The following is a 13,281-nucleotide window of genomic DNA, read 5'->3' as shown; positions in this document are numbered from 1 at the left end:
AGAATGTTGCAAAAGTCCCATTTTCACTCACACACATCTGGACTAAACTCATTCACACATTTATAAAAGGTTTCCCCCCAGTAAGTGTCAGACAGTGTCAGAGTCTTTTAGAGTCTTAACTAAAACAAAGACGATGGATCCCATTAACCGGCTGCTGAAGACACTGCACAGACTTTGTCAATACTGTGTCTACTTGTCTATAAAGCTTTAAATAGCTTTAAATAGCCTCGCTCCTCCCTGTCTTACATTTAATGTAGCAGTGAAATCATTAAAGTCCTCCACAGCCTTTGTTTTAAATGTTCCTTATGCGTCCCTGAAACAGATTATAGATTATACAATATAGACCACACTGCTGTTTTACTGCTGCCTTATTTGGTAAGTTTGTGTCTCTAAAGTGAATCACAATGAAAGATTTTAAAAGCTGAAATCACACAAAAACCTGTGAGAACTTATCGAAGGAGGCAGCAGTGGATCAACAACTCTTCTATGCTGTGATGTAAAATCGCTGATTTTCTCTATGGGATTTGGTGCAGCAGAGCGAGTGCTTTACACAGTGACACAAATGTGAGTTTCCGGTCAAAAAGAGGCGGTTTAAATGTCGATTTACAACAGCGGACGTGTTGTTTATCAATGGCACACACTTAATGGCTTTGTTTCAGAAACACATTTTCACGTCATTAACCTTTACGTCTGGAGAGACATTAATAAATAAAGATCTGCAAACACTCAGAGCATCAGCAGAGAGTAAATACTGTAAATCCATCTACTACAACAGCCGAGGATCTCATTTCTTACTCTGTAAACCCTTGAAATAAAAGCCGAGTGAGTGCAGCGACCAGCTTGAATAAATAAATGATGACTTTTTGCAACAACATTTGAATAAAAACCAATAAGAAAGGGTTTGGACTGATGTTCTCTCGCATCACTTACGTAATAAAAGCAGCATTCTTTTTACACACCACTAATTAAACTCTGTCTCCACTGAACACTAACTATGTTGCACTCATTCTTCTTTTCCTCCATTTCTGGTAAACTATTGAGAATAAAGCTCAACACAATAAACTGAAATTATAAACTAGGGCAAGAATAAAACACATGTGCAGTCCATAATGCTTTGTTTATACAAACTCTAAGTGTTCTCATGTTGAAGTCCATCCTTTGTCCTCATGGGACTTATTATATATTCACATGAAAAACAAACACTGTGTTTACTCCTCCCTTAACACACAGACAGTGTGGTTTCCACATTACATTGACTTACATTAATTTTTTTAACCTTAACCCTGACCTAACCCTGACCTAACCCTAACCATACAACATGTTGTCATCTTAAAATGGAATCATTTACGTTTTGGGGACTTGATTTTTGTCCTCACATTGAAGACAAGTCCCCAAAATGTGACGGTGTAAACAGATTCAGGTCCCCATAACATGAGGAATACCTGGAACACACTTACTGCATTACCCTCCCATTTACCCTCAGCTTGGTTCTCTATGGTTTATACATTTTTTGGTCCTCGCGGGGATCCACAGACAACAATGGAGTGAATTTACTATATGTATATATAAAAAAAACTTACACACTTTTCAGTAATAGCTTCAATTAAGTGTCTTATTTTGTCATTTTGGCCTTTAAATGGCAAGTTTTAGAGGAAAGCATATTGGCAGGTACTGATGAGGCAAATGTTTGCGTATTAGAGCTGAACGATTTGTGAGAAAGATCGAATGTCATGTGTATTTATCTGATGTTCGTCCTGCAGACGTCATTAAAAACAGTCCATTACCCTCAATATAAATACGTCATTCTATACATTTAAAGACTCGTGGACCTGTATCAAACAAAATATAAAACATAGTCTAGTCATTTTTAGATATTTGAATGCAGAAATGTTACATATCTGTCTATAAACATCATATTATCTGAATGTTTATGACTTTTTTAATAAGCTTTTAGTTGAACGAGGGTTTATAGGATTGTCTGTTTTATGTGTTGTGTGACTGTTCTGTAATTTGGTTGTTCTCGTTATTATATTCTACTTTTATTGTGAAAGGTGCTTTACAAATAAAATGTACTTGCTCACTGAAGGACACCAGTGTGAGCAGATTGGAAGAGAAATGAACAGAAATATCATTTTCTGGTCACAGAGAGGTTAGTCTCACCCACTTATTTGCCCTTTTTCCTGCACTAACATGGTCTAACCTTGTGTTTCCGCCGTTCACTCCCTCCTGACCTTCATGGTCCTCTCTCTCACACACACACACACACACACACACACACACACACACACACACACACACACGCCTCCCATTCCTTCACCTGCCAGAGTGTCATTTGTGATTCCGTCTCAGCTTTCCCACCATCTGTTACCTTCGTGAATCCCAGGCCATTTCATTCGTACACGTGTCTTTCGAACTCTTGACCTCCTGCCCAACACGCCGCCCGCTGCTTCAGGACGAGTCTGCAAGTCTCTATCTGTCTGCCTCGTTTTGCACATTGCCAGATTTCCGACTACGGGTCAAGATTGTACGTCTGGGACCGAGTCGGTGTTTGCTGAACCATTAAAAGCCGGTTCCACTGGATGAGAAACACACTGGCAGAGGTGGTTTTGCTCCATTAAATATACATAATTCTCAAGGACAATCTGAATCCGACACGTTTATGGCCCCTGGTATTAACCTCTGTCCTCAGTGATCAAACCATATGTGTATAGACCTAAGTCTCATCTGGCATTATAACACATCCGTGATGCGTCTCCTGTGACCACATGAGATCATAACTGGCCTCGGTCCCCCTTTATTCAAATACACACTGACATCATGTCTGTTCCTAAGAACAAAATTGTGTTTTTAAAGGATCTGAATGTACAGATGTGTCTGATGTCAGAGTCTCTGTGTGTGGGTATGTGCATTTGTGTGTATGAGTCAGCGTGATGAACAGAGGGAGTAAGAAAAAGAGTCAGTAGGAGCTGCGTGAATCAAAGCTTTACTCACACGGTGGACGAGTGGCTAGCACTGTTGCCTGACAACAAAAAGACCTGGGTTTACGACCTGGTCTGAATGAGTACCTGGGTTTACTTCTGGTTTCCTCACATAGTCCACCAAAGGCACCAAAAATCGTTTTGGCCAACTTCAGAATCTCCTAAAAACGATTGACAAACACTGATCTAGCAGCTTTTTTATACAGCCAACATGGCAACCACCAAAGAGCAGCTGTCGTTTGTTTCCATTTGAAGTGACTTGCTCCACTGAGTTCCTCGTTAGATTCCCTTACAGTCATCGCTCCAAGAAAACGACAACCAGCAACGTTTGTTTGTGTCGCTCTACATACGTCATCCGCATCAATGGTCTGATTGGTTGTGGGTTTATCCAATTACGTACATTTTCATCTATGTTGGTCAGGCGTCTTGAAAGTGCGAGGTGACTGCACCCTTTCCACACATGCTCAGTCCCAAATTTTGTGATTTCAGTGTTTGAAATCCTTCACTCAGATTGACGACAGTGACACAAATTTACCAAAAGACCAGCAGCTCCTGTGTCTCTGTGAGCTGAAAAATGCTCATTTACATATTCAGAGCTTTAATTAACATCTTTGTAGAAGCAGCAATTATCGCCTGAGTCGTCTCAATTAACTCGCTGAAAGGTTTGCATCAGCCAGTCGACTTCTGTCCTTCTGTCGAGCAGTTCCTCTGGAGCTTCATTGCAATGGATGGGAAGTGTCTCTGAGGCCAAAGACATCATGCTGGTTAATTTTGCGTAAATAACCAGAAAAGGAGATCACATTGCCATGATGGATGATATGTGAGTCTCACACATCAACACCATCTTGCAGACACACTACATTCATTTCTAAGGACAAGATGCACAAAGGTGTTTGTCGTCAAGTTTTGAATGCTGGTGTTTCAATCAGGGTCTCAAGGCCCTTTATCTCCAATGAAGGACAATCTTAACATTTCAGCATACCAAGACATTTCGGACAATGCTGTGCTTCCAACTTTGTGGCAAGAGCTTAAAGGAAGGTCCGTTTTTCTATTCCATCATGACTGTGTCCCATCCCAGCGCACAAAGCAAGAACCATAAAGGCCTCGCACAGATCCCTGACCTCAACCCCATGGAGCACCTTTGGGATGAAGTGGAACAGAGATTGTAAGCCAGAACTTCTCGTCCAACATCAATGCCTGAACTCATAAATGCTCTACAACAGTGATTCCCAAACTGGGGTACATGTACCCCTAGGAGTACGCAAAGGGATGTAGGGGGTACGTAAAGACAAAAATCAAAGCAACACAAAAAAAACATGATTTTGCAAAAAGCCTTGATGCATTTTGAAACTGACATATAAAAGTCAAATTCAAAAATTCAGCCAAACATTGCAGTAGATTTCTTTTTAAAAAGAAGGAGTACTGTGAAAAGTTTGGGAACCACTGATTTACAGAATGAACAGGCACAAATTCACATAGAAACACTTTAAAATCTTGAGAAAAGTCTTCCAAGAAGTGTGGAATCCAACTCCATATTACAGTCCGGTATATGTATTTGAATACGTCATTACAGTCCCATGTTGGTGTAATGGTCATGCGTCCCAATACTTTAGGCTACATAGTGCACAGCCCTGACACATACACATATTTGTATTTGGCCTGAGTCCTGGATTTAGCCGAGATCCTCAACAGACTTTTCCTAGAGTATGTTAATCTCAGTAAAACCTGCTGCAGAGTTTATGGCTGACAGTTCCAGAACAACAATCACCTGAAGCAGTGGAGACGTCACTGAAGTGGCTTCAGAAAGATTTCTGTTCAATCCAAACTTGTTCCATTTCACAATTATGGAGGCCACTGTGCTCCTGAGAACACTCAGACATTATTAATGGTTTTATACCTTTGCCCTGATCTATGACTCGACACAATTTCAGCCTGAAGGTCTACAGGGAGTTCCCTGGACTTCATGACTTGGTTTTCACCAACACACTCAGTGACTTTTGGGAAATTACAGGTTTTATATGGAGCGACAGAGACATCGCCTCCCAAACAAACACATTTGTACGGTAAGATAACTTAGCATTAAAAACGTGTGCCCAGCATCACTGTTGCTGCCTCCAGCTTGTTTACGCGTTACACAACACTTTAATGACACATTATGTGCAATTACAGAGTCGCGTTTTGGTGCTATCATCAAAATTGTAATTACCTTCATACTCAACTCTGTTTACCTGTCACTCAGGCTCTGTTGAGACCAAACTCTGTATGTAACCCTCATTCATGTTGTCACCATACTCTAGAGTGAAGTGAATTACGTGTGGAAAACAGAGGACATGATGAAGTGAACCACGTGTACCGCGTGTGTTTCAGGGAACGTGCAATAAACTATACCATGACCTTGAAACTGAATGGAATTCAGCCATTCTTTCATTTATTATTTACAACGCTGCTTTTCCTACTGTTGTCATGCATCAAAGTGTCTGCTATGAAAATGTCTTTATGCACTTTTTCAGCTAATTATCCGTTGACTGTACAGTTTACAGGAGGTGGGGAAAAATAATCTATTTCCGTATATTTTCTCTCTTAAACGACTATGAAACAGAGATAATTAGACAAATAAAATAATAAAAACAGTGTTTTAAAAAAAGCAAACTTTTTGGAAATGTGACTACTCAGTAGGGGGTGGGCGATAGGATCTTAATATTATATCTCAAAAACAATGTTAGTGACGATATTTCAAACAATATCAAAATAAAGGTGTTGGAACAATATATGGAACAATATATAGCTCATAATAAAAAAAGATATATCGAAATAACTCATTATAAGTTGATATTAAGTAGTGGGCCGAATGAAATCCAGCGGAAGGCTGCATGTGGCCCGGGGGCCACAAGTAAGAGATCTCTGGTGTAACCCGCGTGTTACCTCGTGAGTTTCAGCAAAGATGTTGTGTAAAATCCAACCTGCTTCTATCAAGTATGCTATTTTCACTGCAAAAGATTTAGATTTGTGTTTCTTTTCTTGGTTTCCAGTGAAATATGTTGTATTTACACTGTTTTACAAGACGCAATGACATAATCATCAAGAATCATAATGGAATCGTGAGGTGCCTAAAGATTTCCACCCCTGTAGTTTACTACTTTCAATTTTATATGTTAATGGATATGTTAATAAAGAAGAACTATACAGTAACTGGTGGCTATTAAATATTCTTTTTGCTAACGGTTGGCTAACATTTGGCTAACTTCCTGTCTGTTTTCCTCTAGATTTACTGTCTGAGCACTGAGACCCGAGCTAACAGACTAGCTAGCTAGCTCTCAGAATATAGAACTATTTAACACAGATTTTCACTGAAGGATTTAACTTTTACATAATTTAACAAACTGCAGCCATGAAGCTTGAGTTGTGAAATGTCACTCACCTGGAAAACAGTTGTAAACAGAGGAGAGTGAACGTTTAGCAGCTATAGAGGCTCCGTAGGTCCACTTTACTCTGGTCTCTAGTGAATTTAGAGTTAATTACAACCATGAACTGACACACGGAAAGCGAGACACGACGCAAGACACGAGCAACAAGCCATGACGCGAGACACGTGCTAAATTCTCAGGATTTAGTGGCTAGAATCAGATTTCTGTCTCCACTAATCTGACACAAGGTCACTCTGGACTAATCTCAGTGGTGGTGACATTTCATGACATTTACACTGAAACAAATTGAGCCACACAACGTTCACAACCTCACAGACTGATTGTCGTCTAAATGCCTGCGCTGACCGGACAAACTCTACCTCGTGTCTCCGTCATAAGTTGCTGTCAGACTCACTCTGAAGTTCAGACGTTCTCCTGAGATTGAACCGAGGTGATAAATCCACAAAGGTTGCTCCGTACATTGTTATATGACACACTATGACACCACACGTGTGAACTTTGCTGCCGTTCATATCATGAATACAGAGTGAATGAGTTAATCTATGTATTTGGATAAATTAAAATAAAGTACAAATAAAGACAAGATAATCAATAACATAGAGAAATATGAGGTATTTCAACATTACAACAAAATGAAGATATCTAAACTAAACTGACTTTACATTATGGTAATTACCAAGGTTTTATCACACAACGTCGCCTCCGATATCCTCTGATATACAATAACTAATGACTAAAGCGGAACAATAATAATAAGCTGCTCTGCTTGTCTTCTATGCTGGCACCCTCACCCGTCTATTATTTGATGTTTATTTATTTTGCACAATGATGAAAACACACTGCAGCTTTTAATGATACCATACCCAAACAAGAACAAGGTCAAACAGATAGAGAATCAAATGGTGACTTAATATGCTGCTGTTTTTAAAGTGGAAATTCCCCACTAAAGAAAACACTGATGATCATAAAGCGTGTCATTATAAATAGTGGAAGTGATGGACAATGACACTTGTGTGAAGGTTGTTTGTGCTGTTCTCTGCTGATGTGATTAGAAACACAATGAACCTTAAAAAATTAAATAAAAACACAGGGCTGTGAAAAGTCTCCATCAGTCTTGTTGTTGTTTTAAAGTCTTTCAAATTCTCTGATTATTGACATTTGGACGTGACTGAAAGACGATTGTATATAGTATAAGTTTAACTCATACAACATGTGTAATGATGAAGATTGTCTAGAATACACCCGAATACACATCATGAAATAATCGAACCAGTAACATTAATTATGGCTCTACCCCAGGTTTAAGAAGTGGTCACACTAAATACGTTACACTGAAATGTGAAAATGTTGTTATTTCAAAACAGTATACATGTTAAAGTGATAAAATTACACCTAAATATAACTCTCACAAAAAAGAGTGTATGCAAGTCTTTCAGGGCTTTCATAATCGATTAATCGAGTACTGGTTTAGTCCAAAAAATGTCAGAAAATGTTGAAAAATGTGGAAATGACGATGTTCTCGATTCAAAATGATTCACTTTTAAGGATTTCTTTGTTAATATGGAGCAAAGAAACCAGAAAATATCCACATTTAATAAGATGAAAAATCACAGACACTGGTTGATTCATCTGATAAATCGATTATCAAAATAGTTGACGATTAATTATCGATTAATCGGATTTAACACATTTCCTGGTGGTAAATTTACCTCAACGATGCCAAATCTTTATTTTGGTGCCTTTCAAATATGGTGAATTTGCTCCGATCTGATGAAACGAGCGTGTTTGTCTGTGCTCGTCTGATGAGACAAAGATCACAAAACATCCAGCAGATGAAACTCAACCACCAACGATCCATCCTGCCTACTGCAGCTTTAATGCACCAGGTCTTTCTCTCTGACACAGAACCTTTGTGAAGGACTCGTGCTGCGACTTCCCTGCTACGTAATTAAACGTTGCATTCGCCCTCGACACAAAGTGAAAGAAGACTTCCTGCTCTCGCTTACAGCCTCCGTCTCTCTCTGTATAAACACTTATGTCTCTTTTATGTCTCTTTTATGTGCTGTATTGCGTCTGCTCTCTTTAATTATTCCATGTAGCAAATCTGTGCTTCACGTTCTATTTATGCCACGTTGAAAAAAATAAAACGTGTCTCTACCTCTTTGGCTTTCCGGTGTCGGTCCTTGCCGTCTCTGTCGTTGTCCTTGCCCTCGTCTCCAGGGTGACAGGAGTAGGACACTGTCCTCCAGTCCCGCGGAGAGTTGGTGATGCTGGCGACCTTTGACTCGGTGGCGCTGTTCTCCTCGTTGAGAGATCGGTTGGACCTCCTGGTGAGCAGACTCTTCTTCAGAGCTTTCACCCTGAGGCTGTCGCCGTTACTCCCGTCCGAGTAGCACCACTCCCCCATGAGCCCGTTCTCCACTTTGACGTTGCGGCCGGTGGTGTGACACTGGAAGGTGTGAGGTGAGAGCGTGGCGTCCAGATGTGGTTGCTGGTGAGGGTGCGGCTTGTCGGGAGTGGACGACGCCGTCTCCCTGTGTCGTCCGTTGCCCTCCGGCTCCTGGATCTTCTCGTCCAGCTTGTTGAGTTTGGAGAGCACCTGTGAGATCTCACTGCGGACACCCGACAGAGACTCCAGCTTCTTCTCGATCTCCCCGATCCGCATCACCAGCTTACACACGCTGGACTTGAGCTCGTCGTCCGTGTTCTCCAGAGAATGGAAGAGGCGGTCCAGCTTGGACTTGGCTAGTTTGACGGTGTTGCGTTCAGGGGAGCTGTCGCCCTCCGACTTGAGCGTTACCTGAGACAGGGACCCGTTGCTGTTGTAGCAGGACGACTGGACGACGCCCAGAGAGTCGCAGACACTCATGTCGTCCAGAAAACGGAAAATGTCGCTGATGTCGTCGCTGATGATCTCAGAGTCGTCGTCGGACTGTTTGAAGGTACGTCTTTCTCGTACGTCGCCGTATTTCACCGGGTGCTCCTTCGCTTTCTTCTGCTCGGCCTGCTCTGTTTGAGTCCCAATGCTGGAGGAAATGTCTCCACCCTGAAAGGACGGACTGTTCATGCTTTTGTCCCTGAACCGTTTGGCTGCTTCTCTCTTGTCCAGACCCACAGGTCCACTTGCTGCCAGAGCCACATCCTTGTTTTTTACTCCATTCTGTTTCTTGGCAAACCCAGAAGGAGAAGCTCCCACCTTCTCCTTTGGGCTCTGAAAATGCTGCTCGTTGTCCTGGCTGATGATGCTCATGGTGCGATGGTGGTTGTCTTTGAGCGGTTTGCTGTTCAGGAACGACCTCTCAAAGTCCGGCGGCCCCTCCTCCGTGTTGAGACTGAGGCTCTTCACCGGCCACGACGGCTGCTTCCCAGCTTTGTTGATGTACTTCCTGCTGCTCACGCACTCAGAGACGGTGGTCGGACCGAAGTACGTGGACGCCTGTAAGTCGTCCAGACTCTCGTGCTTCACCCTCCGTCGTTCCTGAAGTGGGGAGTTAAGTGGCGGCTCGAAGTAGGGGTTACTGTAAGGCAGTTCAAAGCTGTGGTTGAAGAAGGTGGCGGGCTTGTGCAGCTCCCTCCTGTGGTAGCTCTCCGCAGGCGCAGCCTTACCACCCTGTTTGCTGTCCTTGGTGACGATCTGCGACAGAAACAACAACAACAAACCACTGAGTCGTTGAAATATAAACTTAAAACTTAACAACAACCGTCCAGGATTTATTTATGCGTCTAAATAAAATGCAGATGGTGTCGAGCGTGTTAATGAGACTCAATGAGACCATTTAATTAGAGGCAACTTTTGTTTCCTGTCACTGTTTTAAAGACTCTAGAATGAAGAAGCCGGAGCAGCCTGGCTACTGTTCAAAGCAGAAAACAACAGTATTTTTCCCCAATTGCCCAAAACAGTGAAATCAAGGCTTATGTTTATATGGCTAATATAAAAAATACAGATGGTATCGTTTAAATTCTATCCCAAATGTTAAACCACATAAAAAGCAGAAATGTTATTTTCTCATCTTGTTTTATAACACAAGTACTTTTTTAATATCTATTACTTCCTGTACGTTTACCAATCCTGTCATCGTCTTGTCCAATGACAATAAAGCCTTTCTATTCTACTCTGTTCTGTTCTGTTCGTAACCAACTGAAACACTTTCAGGCACTTCCTGAAACATATTCTTCTTTGGTAAAGGTCCAGTACAGGGTGAACTCCACTGTAGGAAAATGAACTTTTCTTCATTTTGGATCATTTCCAGATCACGTTAGAGCCAGGTTTTTTTTTTCCCAAATCAGGTTGAAGACTGTTAAATACCACTCAGAATGACATTTAATGTCAATTACACAACCCACTCTACGGATAATATCCCAAGCTGCTAAGTAACTACCTATGAGGGGTTTGCTATGCTATGTTCGCACTTTAGGTATTCTTTAAATTAAGTCACGATTCTCTAAATGTTAAGTGCTTTACACTACAGTTTTGTCATTCACTCATTCACTCGAACCTTACTTTACCTAACTTTAAGAATCTTAAATGATCTAGGAAGCCAGGTTTCTTAAATGATCTAATGCCATTAAGATGGATTCTATGGCCCAGAAAATAATTATTTACCAAGTTTTGTTGCCTATCAGACAAATATTCAATTGCTAATTTCAATTTCTCAAAGTACTATACTAATGAAATGATTTCCTGTAATCTGTGACACATATTCACAGGGTCAGGATTTGTGTGTGAGTGCTAGAGATGCTGAGCTCGGCTTCGCAAGAGTTAACTGTCTGTTTTTATGAGGACGATAAAATGAAAAGCTCCCGTCATGTTCATTTAAAGGACAACATCACATATTTCACCCGCCCCAAACTCCCACTCAAATCCTGGTGAGCATTTTTGTTGTTTCTTAACAATGACAATTAAGATCTTAAAGAGTCACGTGAGATTTTTTTTTGGGGTCCCCAAACAAATTTGTGTACGTTTTCAATAACATGCATTAAATTAAGTTGTTGTTGGAAATGATTTGTCTAGCAATCAAAAGTGGTTGATGTTGTGATTCAGGTCACTGCTCTACACGATCACAGACAGACACACCTGTGGTGAGAAAGCCACAAAGTTGTGGAAGTCCTCCTTGAAGATGTTCCTCTTCTGGATGCAGGAGTGGACAGAAAAGGGTTCCACGTGGCCGATGTGCTGCAGGGACTCGTGGTCCGTCGTCGACTCGCTGTCGATGTCCATGGGAAAGTAAGTGCTCTGCATTTCACAGGGCGGAGAGGGAGGACTGCTGCTGGGATACTGGGGCAGATGGTGGAGTTTGTCCAGAGAGGCTGCTCTACATTTCAGGTCCTTGCTGACTCCCAGGAGGAAGTTGGGGTCTGACGTGGGAATGAACGGCTGGCAGTTGTTGCACTCGGGTCGTTTGGGGCAGGGGGAGGAGTTCTGATCCACCGGGTGCTGCTGGGGGGAGCGCTGATGATGATGGTGGTGGTGGTGGTGATGGTGGTGTTGTCCGTCTCTGCTGTGGTCCATGTGATCGTACGCCGTCGCTCTGTCACAGTCCTGATACTTGAAGGCGTCGCCGTCGGACCTGCACAGGTCCAACGACTTGTTCTTGTGGAACTTGGCTCTGTGGACCACAGGGAGCTTGTCTTTGGCCATGCCCCCGTTCATCTGGATCAGGTTGAACATGGTGACGATGTCTGCCGCAACCATGAGCTTCTTGGACTGCGGGTCCTCACCGGAGCAGCGCATCTTGTCCTTGAAGAGCGTGGCGGGGAAAGCAGGGTCCAGACATGCCGTGTAGAAGAGCAGGCTGCGGAGCTTGGCCAGGTGTGCCAGGTCAAATCGGGCGCACAGGGACTTACACAGGTCCTGGTAGGACATGGTGTTGTGCTTGGTGTCCAGCTCCTCCAGGATGCGGACCAGGAACTGAGAGTATTCTGGGACGGGGTCCATGGCTGTTGGTTGGCAGGGACAGGCCTACGGAAAAGCTCCTACCTCAGGAAAAGTTTGGCACCTGGAAACAAAAACATTTAAATGATTAGTCAGGAAAAAGTAACTGCATGGCTTTGTTAACTGTTTGATAACCAGCTTAAAATTGGCTCCTCCCACTCCCACTACACTTGTACTTCAGGTATAAAAAACAACAACATGACACAATCTAAAATACGAAATATTTTTGTTGACGCAAAATATTTTGTTGTTGCTGTGAAATATAATGAATTTTTTTTAGAAAAAAATGGAATAAATTGAGTGTGGGTGGACAGAAAATGGGAACCTGCTGCCAATTAAGAAAACAATCCTGTGGAAAGACACGCCCCCTGGGAAAAGATACAGACATGGTAGTGGGCGTGGTTTTTCTAGGGGCGTGTTTTCCTGAGTGGCTATTGGTTCGGCCACAACAAAAAAACTCTGTTACCACTAATTTTCAATTTCCCCTCATCAAAAAAATCCCTTTGTTGTTTGTCGAAATTTCTGGAACTAAACAAACAACAATTCTTGATTCTGTTTACACAGAGAGAAAACCTGATTAGTCATGTGATGTTTTTTTTTTTTTTTTTTTCAGTGTGGACACAGATATCAGATTACTTCTGATGTTTTTGTTTGAAAACGGTTTAGTTTGGATGAAGACTTTAAAAATATTTTTTAATTTGACATTCCCTGTCATAAAATGTTTGTTTAAAAAAAAAAAAAAAAAAATCGTTTTATTTGACCATTCTTAAATTTAATTCGTACTTTAACATCTCTGAAGCTCTGTGTGCTGCACACACAACCAATCACCCTCTCCTTCACTCATTCACTGCTGATCAATTATTGATTATTGTCTTTCAGAATAAAAGCATCATCGGGGAAAAAAACACATGCACATTAAAAAATAACAGATTTTTTTACAAACAAA

At 41.7% G+C, this 13,281-nt stretch overlaps 1 protein-coding gene across 1 annotated transcript in view; it reads right to left on the bottom strand.

The window, feature by feature from the left end:
* The window catches only part of minar1 (membrane integral NOTCH2 associated receptor 1), a 30,343-nt gene that overhangs the window by 16,707 nt on the left and 355 nt on the right, over nt 1–13,281 (bottom strand). Inside the window, exons 2-3 of the mRNA XM_058630025.1 lie at nt 11,478–12,399; nt 8,562–10,037 (exon numbers count right to left, since the gene is read on the bottom strand). Coding sequence (XP_058486008.1) covers nt 8,562–10,037; nt 11,478–12,338 — 2,337 coding nt within the window. The 5' untranslated portion in view covers nt 12,339–12,399. The remainder of the gene's footprint in view (nt 1–8,561; nt 10,038–11,477; nt 12,400–13,281) is intronic.

The sequence above is a fragment of the Solea solea genome, chromosome 5 (genome assembly GCF_958295425.1).
Source record: "Solea solea chromosome 5, fSolSol10.1, whole genome shotgun sequence".
NCBI lineage: Eukaryota > Metazoa > Chordata > Actinopteri > Pleuronectiformes > Soleidae > Solea > Solea solea.
Note: the sequence above shows the minus strand (reverse complement) of the source record. Positions and strands in the feature narration are given on the sequence as shown.